Genomic DNA, 17,288 nt, shown 5'->3' with positions numbered 1-17,288 from the left:
CGCTATTTAGAGGGGTATTAGACCCGAGTATAATGCCCACTATTTAATTTTGAGAGAAAGAAAGAAAGTTTTGAACGATCGGAACTGAAGGCCGATGCGTCCTTTATATAGGGTTGATTTCTGGTTCTCTCGCGGCCCGCGTAAATGTAAGCAAAGGCTTACGCGGCCCGCGTCAACGCTGGTCAGCGGCCTAGCTTGTCCGGATCATCGACTAGCCTTGCCACGATGATGACACGTGTCGGCCTGGGGTGTTGCCGCGTTCTTTGTCTCTCGCGGCCCGCGTAAGCTTAAGGGGTGGCTTATGCGGCCCGCCTAAACTTAAAAACTTGATTTTTAATTATTTTTAATTATATTTAAGGTATTCGGGGTCCGTTTTCACGTATGGGGTGGTTTTAGGGACATATTGGGATATTTTAAATATTTTTAGGGTGTCGGAAAAATTACGAGGGTGTCAGTTTAGGGTTGTTATATGAAATGACCAACCTACTTTTCCTTATTGATCCAAAATATATTCAGTGTCGATTCATATTTTGTTCCAAGTTGACATTATGGGGTGTGTGTACAAACTTATTCGTTTGGACAAAGTTATCAAGATAAATGTTTGGAAAACCTCTTGGACTTGAATAGAAGATCCATTAATTATACATTTATGACTAACTAGTATTAAGCCCTTGCGTTGCAGCGGTTGTTGTAAAACTGTATCAAGTAGTATCAATGCTATACTACTCTCATCGACCACCAACACCGGAAAACCTCGTAAAAACAAATTAAATAAAAACGAAAAAAATAACGCCGAGCGAAAAGCAGAAGTAAAATCTTTGAATCACGAACGCTCGTTGCAGAGAAATTAAACCGAAACGTAAAACATAGGAAAAAATTACCTAGTCAATCCAGGACGCGCGTTGGTCGAACTTGTTAAACGGAGAAAAATAGATGTGCTGCGACAGACCAGTTAAACGGAAAAAATATACGAAAAAATGTTGAACCCCACACGCACGTTGCGGTGCATTAACTCTCAAAATTTAGAATGAAACGAAAAACTTGGGAAAAATGATAAATATGGTGGACCAAGATTGAAAATAAGAAAGAGTTGGAATTAAATTGGAAAAGATGAAAAACTTTAGGTTAAAAGTAAAAATATAAAGGATCTAAATTGCAAACTTGAAGTTATTTATTAATCTTGGATAAAGATAAGAACAAAAATAAATGATATCTATATTAGTTATTAATATTAATATCAAAAAGAAATTTATTAAATAGTTATAAATAAAATTTATGAGGATGAAGGAGAGAATGCCATGTGGCATTATTTGGAGTCTTTTATTATAAGTTAGATTAGATGTAAATTAAATTTCGCAGCCCCTGAAGTTCACCAATTATAACCTTGTAAGTTATTGAGATAATACGCTAGAGAATATAAATTAATATTAATATATTATGATGAAACAATAAAATATAAATATTTTATATATAAAATGCATTATAGAAAATAATCGAGTGGACCACCTTTAAGAAATAGTACAAGGTTGGACTAAAAGTCTAAAAGGCTAGTTTTCGTAGTTATACACGTATAGTAACGGAACTAGGATTTTTTTTCTAGTGAGGTTCATTTTTTTGATGTTCAAAATTTTCACAATAAAATGTTAAATTTTTCGGGTCGATCCTCGTTAGGTCAGGTCAGAACAAGGAACATATAACAAAAATATATAATTATTACTTATTAAAAAACACACAATAAAAATACGATGTCATTCTAATTTCTTAACTTAATATTCATAGTAACAAATCCTTAAACAAATAGACAACCAACAAAATTCAAGTTATAAAACTAAAAAAAAATCAGTTACCCTAGCTTTGAATTAGATTAAAAAAAACAGAACAAACAAGCTATACAAAGATTGAACTCATGACGTCTTGTTGGTAAAGATGAGGGTTTACCACTACACCAACTTCCCTATTATTTTATGGTGTCCGCCTAATTATATTTATGAGGTCATTATAAAATTTAATAAACCGAATCTACTAATTTATTTAAAAACATTGGGGTAGGGGGACCTCGGCCCGCTCAATGTGGGTCCGGCCTTGTATATATATGTATATATTTTTGGCTTAAGTTTTGGAAGGCATTTTTAAAACTTTATTGTTATAAATCTACTTTTTTTTTTAATCCGGGACATAAGAGAACAATATCCTTCTATTCTCACGAGAATTACTAGATCAATTCTTTAACATATATATGTTGGAAGGAATCAGTAGCGGACCTATGATTTTTTTTCAATAGGGTCCATTTTTTCGGTGTTCCAAATTTTCATAACAAAACTTAAAATTTTCTGGTCAGTGCTTGTTCGGGTCGGGTCATAGCGAGGTTTGAACTAGATTTAAAAAAAAAAGGAAAAAGAAGCTTTACAAGGATTGAACCCATGATCTCTTGTTGGTAAAGAGAGTGATTTACCACTACACTAGATTTACACCAATTTTTATGTTGTCCACCTAATTGTATTTATGGAGATCTTATACAATTGAATATACCGAATCTATTTTTTTTTTTTTAAAAACATTGGGGTCCGGAGACCCTGACCCACTCTATGTGAGTCCACCCATGGTTGGAATCTTCTATTCTCACGAGAATAACTAGATTAATTCTTAAACATATACATGTTGGAAAATTCGTTTGACGAGCAGGTGAAAGCTATCATATAAATTATTTCACTCTTCAAATTTCTTCGGGTTGTTCACACACTAATAGTTCGATACTATAAGTGTGTTCTATTATATATTATTTTAATTTTAAATCATAACAAAATACAGACACATATAGTATAACATAACAAAGTCCATCCATCTTACCTTCACAGTAATATACAAAAAATGTAGAAAACATACGAGAAAATTATGTGATTGGCATCCTCATTCAAACTTTTCACACACGAGAAAGATTGCTATGCATTATTATATCTAGAAGACATGACTTGATTAAACAAAAATCAATTAGACTCAATACGTTATGTATACACCATAGAAGAAACACTTCATGTGATTTGATTGAACATAAACAAATTATTAAGTCCATCTTTAAAAGTCAAAATCAATGGGCCAACATTTGTTTCCTTTGCGAATTAATTATTCTTAACTCCCATACATACGCATGCACACAAGTTGTAGGTGGATAGTGAAATCTATAATTGATGAGAATTAGGTATATCAAGTCTTTGTTATCACGTATTAGAATACACTTATCTTTTATCTTAAATTATTAATTATTAATTTCTACACGTATCTATTATATAATAAGATTATAATTATAATTTCCATCCGCATTTTATTTCTCCCATAAAGTGGACTTTTTTCAAAACAATATCCATAAAGTCAGATAGAAAGCGTGACATTTCATTTGTCTTAAATGGAGAATTTGCATGTTCATGTTTGATTTTGATTGATGTTCGTCATATGAAAGATCATGTTTATCCAATAGATATTTTTCTTATCACTTGACCAACTTTCGTCGATGAAAGAAAAGTTGTCGGCTATATATTATGATGATTCAAGCATGATATTATCAGATAAAATTTATAAGTTGGGTTTGGTGTAATTACGTCTATCATAATAAGAAGATATAACTAGAATACATTTCAGTTGCAATTATTCTTACTGTATTCTCTATTAGTAATTATGTATATCTTTTGGTTTTCATCATTCTATACGATATAAGAGTATCATGGTTGTTGTCATCTTTTATTTAAATTCATAAATTTTTGGAAAGGGTTTGTAATATATGTTTTTATTTTTTTTATTTTTTTATTTCAAGAACCAACTTGGAACATGTAAAAATTGTAAATAATATGTACTTTGTAGATTTACATTCATCATATTTACTTAATAAATAATTTAACATCAAACATACTAGGCTGATTACACTTAAAATACATACACTACTTTAAGTTATATCTGGTTGAATAATGGCAACTTCGAATACGTCCGTGGACTAACCTGACACTAAGCTAGAGAAGAAGGCGACGAGGAACTTTGATGATTCTCACGTGAAAGTCCGTTTACACGGATGGTTCATACATAAATAGAGGAGAGGAATCATAGGGTGGGTCATGAGGAAAGGAATCATAGGGTGAGTCATGAAGAGAGAGAGGGTGGGTATCTTTCATGAGATGTTTCTTTAGTTGGTGATATGAAATAGTATGTTAGGGGGAACAGGGTGGGTGCGGGAAAGAGATCGGTGACTGTGTTCTCCGCTTGGCAACACCGTCGCCGTCATCGAGTTTACCGCGCGGTGATAAGAAAATCGGTGACTAATCAACGCATGATGTATTTGACTGTTGTGGGCTTTGTGACCGTTGGAGGAGGCAAATTGTCTCCACTTTGGTGAATAATTTGCATTATGCAGATAATGGGTTCTGGAAGAAATGTGCTTTTGGTGAATAATTTGCATTATGCAGATCAAGTAAAATGTGAATGCAATTACAGATCTTGTTTATGTTGGTTTAGCCATTTGAATCACAGTTTGTTTAATAATAGAAACAGAAATAAGATGGAATTTCGCTCCAGAAAATGACGACACTTTCATTCATGCTCAACTCCAATTTAAATAAACTCAACTTAAACGAAATTGACCAATTACTCATTTATAAAAAAAAAAAAGTTTACCTCTACCCAAGAGAGGTGACCACCCCTTATGTTTTTGGGCAAGAGGAGACTTAGAGAGGAGAGTTGACATGTCAATAGATATTTGGGTGGGTGGAAAGTTTACCTCTTCCCATGAGGTGACCACCCATTTCACCCTTATGAAACTTTTTCATAATGCATATTTCCCCTATGTGTGCACAGCTGTTAGTTCTCACCCTAAATAGCTTGGACTCATTTAGCTATAATCTACATTCATTAGCCACCGGGTTTCCATGACTCCCAATTTTTGGATATCGTGTCTTTTCAAACGATCCCTGTATGGTCTCAAACAACTACCGCAAGCATGGTTACACATGTTTATTGAGTATGTCACAACTTTGGGGTTTACTTATGGCAAATGTGATCGCTCTTTGTTAATTTACAACCAAGGAAAAGGCATGGCTTATGTTCTCTTATATGTCGATGATATTGTTCTCATTGCTTCTTCGGAAGACCTTCGTTGGCACCTTATGTCCTTCCTAGCTGAGGAGTTTGCCATGAAGGATTTGGGCCCTCTTAGTTATTTTTGGGGAGCGGGTCACACGAAAGGGTAACTCTTTATTCTTATCCCAGCATAAATATATTGAAGATATTTTGGACCATGTAGCGAGGACCTCCCGCAAGGCCATCACTTACTTTAGTCGACACTAATCACAAACTGAGTAATTCAAACTTGGGAGTTACTAGATGACTCTACTTACTATGGAAGTCTTGTAGGAGCTCTACACTGTCCAACTTTTACTATAACGGATCTAACCTATCTAGTGCAACATTCTTCATGCATATGCGTTCTCCATGGATTGACCACGGATGCACTCAAACACATTTTCCGATATGTCCAGGGAACTCTTTTATAGGCTTACTATTTTACAGTATCCCATCACGGCTCTCGTCTCCTACACTGATACAAATAGGGCCGGTTGTCTCGATCCATGTCTAGATATTGTATTTACTTGTGTGGCAACATGTTATCATGGTCCTCTAAATGGCATACTACCCTATCCCGTTCTAGTGCTAAGGCATATACTGAGGGGTCGGTACTGTTGTTTCTGAAATATGTTGGTTGTGCAACTTACTAGCGGAAAATTCGTCACCCCTTACAACGGGCTTCGATTGTGTTCTGCGACAATATCAATGTTATATACTTAGCAGGGAATCCGGTTCAACATCAACGAACCAAGCATATTGAGATGGATACACATTTTGTTAGAGAGAAAGTTGCTCATGGTAAAGTTTGGATTCTTCAGGATCTCTCTTGCTAACAGATTGCTGACATTTTCAACAAAAGTTTTTCGCGCATACTATTTCAACAAAAGTTTTCCGCGCATACTATTTAAAGATTTCTGAGGACATGGTCCAAGATAGGACTTCGTGTAGGCGTAAGATTAGGGTTAAGGACTTCTAGAGGATATTCCAGTAAGGTCTTAGGTGTATTTAAGGGACATAGGTTTTTCTTATTCTTTATGTTACTTTACCGGTGATTGCCTTCTTGTGTGTATGCCCAAATGATGCTATATGCTATTATACATGATTTACATTATATTGTGTCACTCTGATCATTTTCTTGGTATTGGACTTTTTATTCCTATATTCTTTGACTTGGTGTGTTAGTATGTTGTTCGTTTTTGAGCCGAGGGTCTCTCTGGAAGCATTCTCTCTATCCATAGGGATAGAGGCAAGGTCTGTCTACATCCCACCCTCCCCAGACCCTATAAGTAGCGTTGCTATTTGTGGGATTTACTGGGTATGGTTGTTCTTGTTGTTGTAGTTCCAGTCTCAACGAGTCAACGTTCATAACCTTCCATTTCAACTGCAGGGTATAATATAAAATATGATAGCACATATCTTTGTAATTGTAATTGATTTATGTTTCCTATTTGTAACAAACTTCTATATGTACATAGGATACAAACTGTGTATTATTATTTAAGGTGAAGATTAATGAGAAGGAAATCAAGTCTTACAATTATCTTTTAGAAAAATTCATTTTTAATGCACAATTACATACTTTCATCTTTAAATGAACATTACCCAAATGATGACTTAAAAACTAGTTTACTCGATACATTTTCAAACCTAAAGATGGCTTTTGAGTTCAGTAGATCTAAACTTTTCTTTTAATATAATATAAAAGTTCACACTTGGATTCATAAATTCATAATATAAAATCGTTATTACGTATTTAATTATATCTAACAGGACTAGGAAAAAAATAAAAAATATCCCATACATTAGGGGTGTGCATGGGTCGGTTTGGGTCGGTTTTCACCAAAAACCATAACCATAACCGTGATGTCGGTTATTGGATAACCATAACCATAACCGATCGGTTATGGTGGTTATGGTTATTCGGTTTTAATGGTTATAGCGGGTCGGTTATGGGTGGTTAACCGTGTATTTAGCTTAGCTAAAAATAGTTTAATTTTTTTTAACATGGAATAAATTGTTATTGCATATTTGTATATATTAGTATATTACATAGTATTAAAAAAAATATATATAATCTATAATATTAATACCTATTATTATTATTATCGAATATTCAAATAAAGTGATATGATACATTTCATAAATTCAAATAAACATTCAACCAAAACCATAAAATGATATGAAAAAACCCATAAGTACTAAAAATCTTTAGTCAAATACATCAAAGATTAAAAATATGGTGAAAGTCCTAAATCCTACAAAGATTTATTACATGTCGGTTCGGTTCGGTTATGGTGGGTATAGAAAAAATGATAACCATAACCGACCCGCTACTTTCGGTTTTCAAAAAAAACCATTAACCGACCCGCCGGTTTTTTATTTGGTTCGGTTTTTTGGGTTCGGTTTTGTCGGTTAATTCGGTTATGGTTCGGTTAATTCGGTTTTTTGCACACCCCTACCATACATCAAGTTGATTTTGTAGTACTAGACAGTAGAAGTACAAGCTGTTTCTTACGTCTGCATTGCGGAATAAACCCAAAAAAAAAATAAAAATAAAAAAAAAATCCTTTGATTAAAAAAAAACTTAAAAAAAGAAAAAAAACACACGCAAGGTCTTCAGTCTCAATTTCCTATTTTATAGCCGTAGTCCACTCCTTCTTTTCTTCATAAATGGCCACGCCACCTACTGGACTCTTCTTTGAATCAGATCACATCACACCCTCCATCTCACCGCTACCCATGGTGTTCACCGGCCACAATACGTCGTCGTCTTCACTCTCACCACCATCTACCACCACTCATTTCGAAGCAACCACCCTTTATGATCAACCCGACACTTTTGATCACAAACTTATTAAAGAAGTAGATTTTTTCAACGATAAGAAACATGATCTGCCAATATCTGACAATTATGATCTTCATAAAGACTCTACTGTCGATTTGGATATCAATATCAATGTAAGTTGGTTATATAATAACAATATATCTTATCTTATCTTTTTGTTTGTTGGGTTTATTGAATTAGAGCGTTGACTTATAGACAGGCTTGCATCTTCTCACCGGAAACACAAGCAGTGATCAGTCCGTGATTGACGATGGTGTGTCTCCAAATTCTGAGGATAAACAAACTAAACATGAGGTACTTAATTCATGCACTACAAGAAATTTGGTGCTTTACCAACACAAAATATGTGTAGGAAAAAGCATATAGTGTGTTGGTTGTTGTCTTTACCTACACATAAATTAAGTGTAATGATGTGTAGACTCGTGACTGTGGATATAGGCTATTACCCACACATAAGTTATGTGTAGGTATATAGCAAGCTATACCTACACATATATGTGTGGCTAAAAGGCATTTATATGTGTGGTTAAAAGTACAACAATTTGTTTAGAAGGCATTTGACGTGGCAAGTGACGAGGCATTTGACGTGGCATGTGACGTGGCATCCGACGTGGCAGGTGACATGGCATCCGACATGGCGGATGACGTGGCATAAATATATGTGTAGGTAAAAGTAATTTTATATGTAGGTAAAAGTAATATTATGTGTAGGTAAATGTTGAAGATGTGTTGGTATTGATCTTAATATGTGTTGAAACAAATGTAAACTAAAAGGCATTAAAATCATACATAATGTCACAAACGTCACCATTAACTAATACATGAAACAAAGTGCCAATTTCTAAATGATAAAACATTAATATAGTTGACACCTACAGTATGTCATAACACTTTCCAGTATCATCACTATTTTATTTAATACAATAACCTTAAATGTTCTTGAATCAACGTCTTACTCATCCGCGGGAGGATCCACCCAACATCCGTTATCTTTTGATCAGTTGAGTCAATGCATCCGTTGCATTCTTCATTGCAATTCCTCTTTGTACCACCGTCTATAAGCATATACACATCATTAGAAAATGCGCAAATTGAACTCAGCTCAGGTGTAAATTATAAAAGTCGTGTACCTTTCCAACATAAAGATCAATCTTTCCAGGAGCACCACCGACGTATCCAAAATCTGCATCGGCCATCTCCCCTGGTCCATTTACTATGCAACCATCCATGATTGCAATCTGCCATAAAAGGACAAAAGTAAGCGAGATGTATTACAAAGTCAAGTATATTACAAGGAACTTAGTGATTACCGAAACACCAGGCAAATGTGATGTTTTTTCTCTAATTTCTGCACTTATCACTTGAAGATCAAACAGAGTTCTACCACAAGAAGGGCAAGAGACATATTCCTGTATTCAAATTCAAAACTGAGCCGCGACAAATATATAACCTACCAGCAAAAAAACAAATATGCTATTTCCCTACCGTCTTAGTGTTTCGCATCCTTCATCCTTGTAGCAAACTGAAAGATGTATCCCTGAGAAATTCAAAATCTTGATCCAATGCTTCTAATAAGATACAGTCTCCAAGTCCGTCAACTAAAAGCGCACCGACATTTGCACCCGCTTTAATCACCAAATCATCCCTGACAGTAAACAAAACAGATTTAAACTAACAAATAATTGTAAAAAGAAGAAATAATTATTTTATTACCTTGGAATACCCTTTGGGAATGTTATGTGGTGAAGAACAGGGAAATTAAGTGAATTTTCGGATAGATATTCAAATAGCCTGTCAAAAGAAGACATCAAATTATATATGCATGTACTGTAACAAAAACAGCTATGACTAATTAGTGAATGTTAAAACCTTCTAGCAGCGTGTACTCTGCCGGTTTTTTCATCTGAATATGGCAGATCATGAAGAATCATAGAAACCCTAATTTGAAACATCCAAACACAAAGACCTTTGAAATAGTTGATAGGAAACTAATATTTGCATTTCTCGTGTTGTCAGTGGAATGTGCAGCTTCCATCTCGTTAACCACTCTGACGATATCCGCTATAAGTCTATCTGCGAGACTATGGCTGAAATCTTCACGTATCACAACTCGAAGAACAGATATATGTTGCACATCAGGTGGCATAGTGTATGCAGGAGTGACCCACCCGAATCGCCGTAGAGACTTTGATATATGAAACACAGTGTAACTTGAACTGTCTTTAAGAGAAAACGCAAGTAAAGAGACCCCGATGTCTTTGGAGATTATATTAAACCGCCCCGTCTTTTCTAGTCCTTTAAGCACCATTACATTTTCGTTACAGTTCTTCATGACATCCATGTAACCCTAGTAATTAAATCAAAACCTAAAAGTGAGAACACAGAGTTGCAAAGTGCACTGGTCCAAAAATGTGCATCGTGGTGACAAGTTTGATTAGTTTACATAGAAGTCGTTAGTTTGGGTTATAACGTATCTCCAACTAGTGAGAATAAAAACGAATAAACACTTAATACCTATAAAGGAAACGGGTTATATTTGGTCAAACATGTTGAAAGTCACTCTTGAGTGTTTCAAATGTTTAAAACAACCTAACTTAAAAAATTCTGATTTGTATGCTAACATTGTCAATTTTATAAGGATTGTTCTAAATGCACCCCCCTCACTTGAGAGAAGAAAAAGTGTGGGCCCCACCCGTAAGTATGTGAGGGGGGTACACTACAACTAGTAGGGGAGGGGGCTTGATCTAAATGTACCCCCCCTCCCCCAAACCCGTAAGTATGTGAGAGGAGTGGGGTAGCACCCTTTATAATCTTACATAATACGTTCATTATTTAGAGGCACAAGAAAAAAAAAACAAAAACAAAAAAACAACATTTAAGTAACCCCTTTAAAAATTCAAAATATGGACAAGGAAAGCGTTGGGGGCACCCTTACCCAACTTGTTTAATTAAATTTACATTTGAAAAACTTTGTTACCCAAATGTTTGATCAATTACCAAAACTTGGTAACACACCTTTTCAACACTTACTAAAAAAATTATCCATTATGACCCAGAGCATTTTGCAACATCTACACCTCACACCGAACAAACCATAACATGATACAAAAGGTCAAGCGTGTATGGTGGTTACCTCGAAGCCAAGCCGTATAAACTGGTAGTATTGTGCAATTATCTGGCTCGACCCTGTGTCCATGTTTACAAGAAAAAAACAAGTTAATTCTTGTATCTTATATATGTCAGAAACAAATAATTAGTAATAAGAGGGCAAAACCAACTGACCTATCACGTGTACAACACCTATATAGCATACATTTTTTGGAACCCTATGAGTCAAGAAAACCATAGACTTCTCACTAATCATACACCCAACCCATGTATTTAAACTGTAATTATATGTTAAACTCATTTACTAATTGCTAAACATAATAAAAAAACTCCAAAACTTAACATTAAATTTCCAATAAACAAACCCTATCATCAAAGCAAAATATATATGGTAAGCTAGAAAATTAAATCTGTATCTACAACAATAGATACACTGTTACACAGCTAAGTAGAGACAAAAAACACCAACATAGATAACAAAATGCATCAAGTTACCCATCAATTAGGTCGTGGGGTATGGTGGGGCTTGGGTTGGGCTTGGGTTGGGCTTGGGTTGGGGCATTTGTTGACACGTGGAATGGGAGCCCCCCACCACTCAAACCCACACCCATGGGGTATGGTGGGGCTTGGGTTGGGGGCATGAGTTTGGTTTGGCCATTGAGAGCCTGCCATGTCACTTACTAGCCCGCCCCACGCCCGGCTTCAAACCCACGCCAATGGGGCCACGCCCAAACCCAAGCCCCCGGGGTGGTGGCTTGGGCGTTTTCAGCCAACCCACGCCCCAACCCAAGCCCCATACCCATCGTCTTAGGGTTTTCTTTACCTAGCCGCTCCCACTAAAAAAATAAATAAAAAAAGATAAAAGCTTTTACATTTATCGAGAAAACCCAATTCAAATTCATTAAATTTATCCCAAATTCACACCCACCACACCGATTCACCCACACAAACACTGAAGGTTTAGGTTTTTATAACATTACACAACTTCATTCAAGATGCATCATAAAACCCACCCAGAAAATATATAAACTTACAACAACAACAACAAAATCAAGCATCAAAATCAAACAAACAGATAGCTCAGATCATGATGTTTACTCGATGTGTATCTATAAAAACAATAGCAAAAACAAATCGAAAATACCGACAAACGAAACCCCAAGAGATCTGAAATCAATTTCTTCAACGAAAACGATTGAGAAAACAATCAATGGATCCAGAACCAAGAAACGAATCCAAAAATCGGAACTTTACTTACAGATTTGAAGACGATGGAGAGTAATTAGAGCGCGAATCTCCCGAAAACCCTAGTCGTCACCACTTTAAACATGTAGTAAGAGAAAGTGAGAGAGGGTGTGGGGGGGTTTTGAAGAGGTTTCAGAGCGACGTGGGGGAGAAATTGTTTCCAAGTACCTGTGGGAGTTTTTTTTTTGGTGTAATTGGGGTTTTGAGGGGAGAAAAGCAAAGGTGAGGGAGGGAAATAGCCCGCCTTTTTTTAGGTATTAAAGTCTACGTAAGATAGAAGCCTGGCCGGTGGATCGTATCACTTATCAATGGTTATATTAAAAGTGCACATGGATCAACCCATGTCGGCCCTATTGCTTTTAGGGGTGATAAACAGGTCGGGTTGACGGGTCTAACCCGAACTCGAAAATCGTCTCAATCATATGAATCCTAACACGACACAAAATTTTGTGGGTTGACCCGAACACGGTACGTTCAACCCGAACTTTTTAATTTTTATTTTTTTTTATTTGAAATTAGAATATTAAAATAAAATTTTACTTAAAAAAACATAAATGTATATAATACAATTATATTTGAATTATAAAATCTTATCCTAATTTCTCTTTTTAAATTATACTTATAACATAAAATACACACCTCATTTATTTATGGCATAAAACATATTGTACAAAAATATAATATAATATAATATAATATAAATGTATTAAACAGGTCAACCCGCCAACCTGACCCCCGTTAACCTAAACAGGTTCAACTTGAAACTGACCCGAACCCGTTTATATTAAACTTAACACGCAAATTTCGTGTTAGGTTCGTGTCATGTTTTTTGGTCGCGACTGAATTTATCACCCCTAATTGCTCTTGTCCCCTCTAAAGAAGTCGTCCCTAAAGGAGATATTTCTTGTAGTGGATGTCGTCAATTCGTCGAATTTGATTGCCGAATCACTCGTTGTCGTCTATGGTCAGCATGACAGTGCCTACCATCACTGCCAGAGCAAGGCAGCAAGCTGTCACTGATGTTGTTACTACTGGATCATCGTGCACCTATCACACCACCATTACGACTCCATAAAATTTCGTATCGGTTGTGCTTATTACGATCAATCCTAAGCACGCCACTTTCTCTTCGAGAGAAACAAAAAAGGTTGTATCAAACATGTACCAACCAAAGTCTGCCATGTGGATGAAGGGTAGTATTATCAATTCCCGTCCGGTACCAAAGATAAGATCTAAGTGAAATGTTATATTTAGTAATATATATGTATATATATTATATTATATATAAAAGTTTGAAAAATATATAATTATAATTAATTTAATATAAATTAATAAATCAAATAGAAGCCAAGTCGGAGCCTGACTTGAAAAATTACCAAGAAACCAAGCTTGAGCTTTAAATGGAGCTTGGAGCCCTCATAAGTTATTTTATATGTATCCAATATATATACATATTGTATATTTCTAAATATGTGTAGGTATTTGTTTTGCCACATCACCTTATAAAAAAGATTTAAATATGTATTTTATATGCATTCAATATCTACACATATTGTACATTTCTAAATATGTGTAGATATTTGTTTTGCCACGTCATCAAAAAATATATATTTACTTATTTTATATATATCTAATATCTACACATATTGTACATTTAAACATGTGTAGGCATTTAATTTGCCACGTCATTTAAAAAAAATAAAATAAATACATATTAACTTAGTTTATCTACATATTTTTAAAAAACAATTATGTGTTGACAAACATAATCATTTACCTACACATATATTAGTTTTTTACGTATGTGTAGATAATTTACCTACACATGAAGAAAATTTGCCACATGTGTAGGTAATTTAATATTTAATCGATTGCAAATTTTGGGGGGAAATTTTCCCACCAACACCAAGTGTGGCTAAAATTCATTACCAACACATATTAAGTGTTAATCATTATGAAGATATATTATCAACCATTACCCACACATATACAAACATGTGTAGGTAAATACCCACACATGTACATGTGTAGGTAAATTATGTGTGGGTAAACACCCTAATTTCTTGTAGTGATGATGATTTGTTTAAACTGATCATAATGGATTTACTGAATCTTTGTTGTATAGTTAGCTACTGCTAAAGCTGAATTTGAGAGAATGTGTGGAGAGAATCAACAGTTGAAAGAGGTGTTGAATAAAATGATAATCGATTACAACATACTTGAGATGCATATTGCGACGATGATGCAGCAGAAAGGCGAAAGAAACTGTAAAGAAGATGTTAATGGGAAAGGTTGTATGCCCGCACCAAGGTCGGTTATGGATCTTGGTTTAGCAGCTGAGAATGATGAACATTCACGATCGTTCGATAAGGATCAGAGGTTGAATTGTTTGAAAAATGATAATCGGGATGTTGAAGAGATAGAGCAATCTAATGAAGCAACTATTCGGAGAGCTAGGGTTTCTGTTCGAGCTCGATCAGAAGCTTCCGTGGTATTCACATTCAAAATCTTTATTTCATTACTTCAAAATGAGTATTTGTGAGAGTTGAATTGGTCGCCAAACTGTCGAAATACCCTTCGCGACCAGTTTCGACAATCGATTAAACCCTAGTTGCAAATCATTTTTTTGACCGTTTTTGGAACTTTTAGAAATGGGTGGTTCAAAGATTTTAAGATTATTTGTAGGTGGGTGAGTCAGTGAGTGGATTTATAACTGAGATAGTGGACATCCGTGGCTTTTGACAAGTGACAAACAAAATCTGTAATCTAGGTTAGTAGACTTTACCAAATCCACAATTAGAAAGTATAGGGGTAGCGGACTTTACCAAGTCTGTTAGCAGACTTCACCAACTCAACTCAGAAGACTTTACATTGGCACGTGAAATGGTATTTAGAGAGTAATATTTATGATTTTTCCAACATAAAGTCCGTTATTTCTAATTGCACATTTGGTGAATTCCACTAATCTATAATTCAGACCTTGCAACGTTGCATGTCACTTGTTAGAAGCCATTGAACTTTGCTATTTCAATTTATAAAATACCTTCTTTCACTCAACATCCACTCACCTACCTACAAACACTCTTGAAATCACGTTTACCAAGTTTACCAAAATATTGTTTTGACCAATTTTGCGACCAGAATTTCACAGCAAAATTAGCGACCAAATTTGTTTTTATAGCTAATATTTCATATATTTGCTTTATACAATCGCTAATTTGCAACCATTTGATTTATCCATTGCTGTATATTTTTGCAACCCTTATTTCATATTGCAAGTTTTGGTCGTTTTTGTCCATTTTTATAGTTTTTTGCATGATGGCTCATTGAAAAACAATTTGTATGCTTTACTAGATCACAGATGGATGTCAATGGCGGAAATACGGCCAAAAAATGGCGAAAGGAAACCCATGTCCGCGGGCATATTACCGGTGCACCATGGCTGTCGGATGCCCCGTTAGAAAACAAGTAATCTACTCCAAATTTAAACAACATATTACTCTTTTAAAAAAAATAAAATGTTAAAACAATTGTATGTGTGTTACATGTTTAAATAGGTACAAAGATGTGCAGAAGATAAAACAATCTTGACCACGACCTACGAAGGCAATCACAACCACCCTCTCCCGCCCGCCGCTATGGCGATGGCCTCCACCACCTCTTCCGCCGCCCAGATGCTCCTCTCCGGTTCCATGCCGAGTTCTGACGGCGTCACGAATTCAAATTATTTATCAACAACTCTCTTTCCATACTCATCTAACATGACTAGCATTTCAGCTTCCGCCCCATTTCCAACAGTCACACTAGACCTCACTCAAACTCCAAACCCGTTACACTTTCAACGCGATCAACTCCAACTACCCTTTTTGAACTCGAGCTCATTGCCCCAGTTTTTCGGGCAGCCTTTAAACAATCAGTCTAAATTCTCAGGGCTTCAAATGTCTCAAAATATTCATCCACAAGGGCCTCCACATGCTGCTTTGGCTGACACCGTAACTGCCCTCACGGCAGATCCGAACTTTACTGCCGCCCTGGCGACAGCGATATCGTCGATCATGGGTGGTGGCAACGGTGGCGGCTCTACTGGGAACGTCAATAATGAAAATGTTAATGCTGCCTACTGTGACAACAATGGTAATGTCAGCAACTGAGGTTTATTAAGTTGGTTAATACTTGTGGTATCAAATTCTTTATATAATAGTTTCCTTATCAATACACACATGTTCCTTACATTTTTCTTCTTGTTTTTTTATCGTTTTTTCTAAATCTGTTGGATGGAAAATATTTTTTGTTATACTTAAAGATAAATAATTCATGTCATTCGTTATGTGGATGAATTTAGTATAAAGATAAAAACTACAAAATATAGCATTATTGAACAAATTACATGCGTAAATATTTATATGTGGCTTAACAAAAGAATTGAACAAGACCAAATGGTTACAATTTACAAAACACAATGGTTGATAAATCTGTATTGATTGTGTCACCATGTAAACTTCAATCAGTATGTCAGTCAACGGATATTTAGGTTCATTTGGGTGTGTAAACTTCTTATAAAAAATGACTTGAGTTGATGTATTGGAAGTGAAATGTTTGTATTAAAAATGGGAACTTAAAAAAGTTGGAAATGGGTCAAATTAGACTTGTATTAGAGGGTTGAGTCAGGTTGGCTCGAACATTTCAGAGGCCCTAGGCGGTAGAAATGGCAAAATACCCGAACTCGACAGGTATACTCGAAATCCGAAACATTATGGACGGCTATACTTGATACCTGACGGGTACCGGAATGGGTATGGGTATGGAAAAATATTTCGCGGGTATGAGACGTGTATGGGCCTAGATGATACCCGACTCGATTACCCGAAACTATATACCCGTTTACCCGAAATATATACCCGAAAACTTTTTAAGTATTCATATTTATTAGTAATGTTTCATTCTTGTAGCTTTATTATCTGAAAAATAAACTTTTCATTTTAAATAT

The 17,288-nt window shown here is 35.4% G+C and overlaps 1 protein-coding gene and 1 pseudogene across 1 annotated transcript; one reads left to right on the top strand and one right to left on the bottom strand.

Annotated features, from left to right (window-relative positions):
- The first annotated feature begins 7,746 nt into the window (after positions 1 to 7,746).
- LOC110886021 (WRKY transcription factor 6) lies at positions 7,747 to 16,597 on the top strand. The gene is made up of 5 exons (XM_022133774.2): positions 7,747 to 8,061; positions 8,144 to 8,242; positions 14,427 to 14,792; positions 15,656 to 15,769; positions 15,859 to 16,597. The coding sequence occupies exons 1-5, from the start codon at positions 7,774 to 7,776 to the stop codon at positions 16,450 to 16,452; spliced, it is 1,461 nt and encodes a 486-aa protein (XP_021989466.1). The 5' UTR covers positions 7,747 to 7,773; the 3' UTR covers positions 16,453 to 16,597.
- Positions 8,739 to 12,495, bottom strand: LOC110886022 (annotated as a pseudogene).
- Positions 16,598 to 17,288: the final 691 nt, after the last annotated feature.

Source organism: Helianthus annuus, chromosome 10, assembly GCF_002127325.2.
Source record: "Helianthus annuus cultivar XRQ/B chromosome 10, HanXRQr2.0-SUNRISE, whole genome shotgun sequence".
In the NCBI taxonomy this organism is placed as follows: Eukaryota; Viridiplantae; Streptophyta; class Magnoliopsida; order Asterales; family Asteraceae; genus Helianthus; species Helianthus annuus.
The sequence above is the reverse complement of the archived record's forward strand: the minus strand, read 5'-3'. Positions and strand labels throughout refer to the sequence as shown.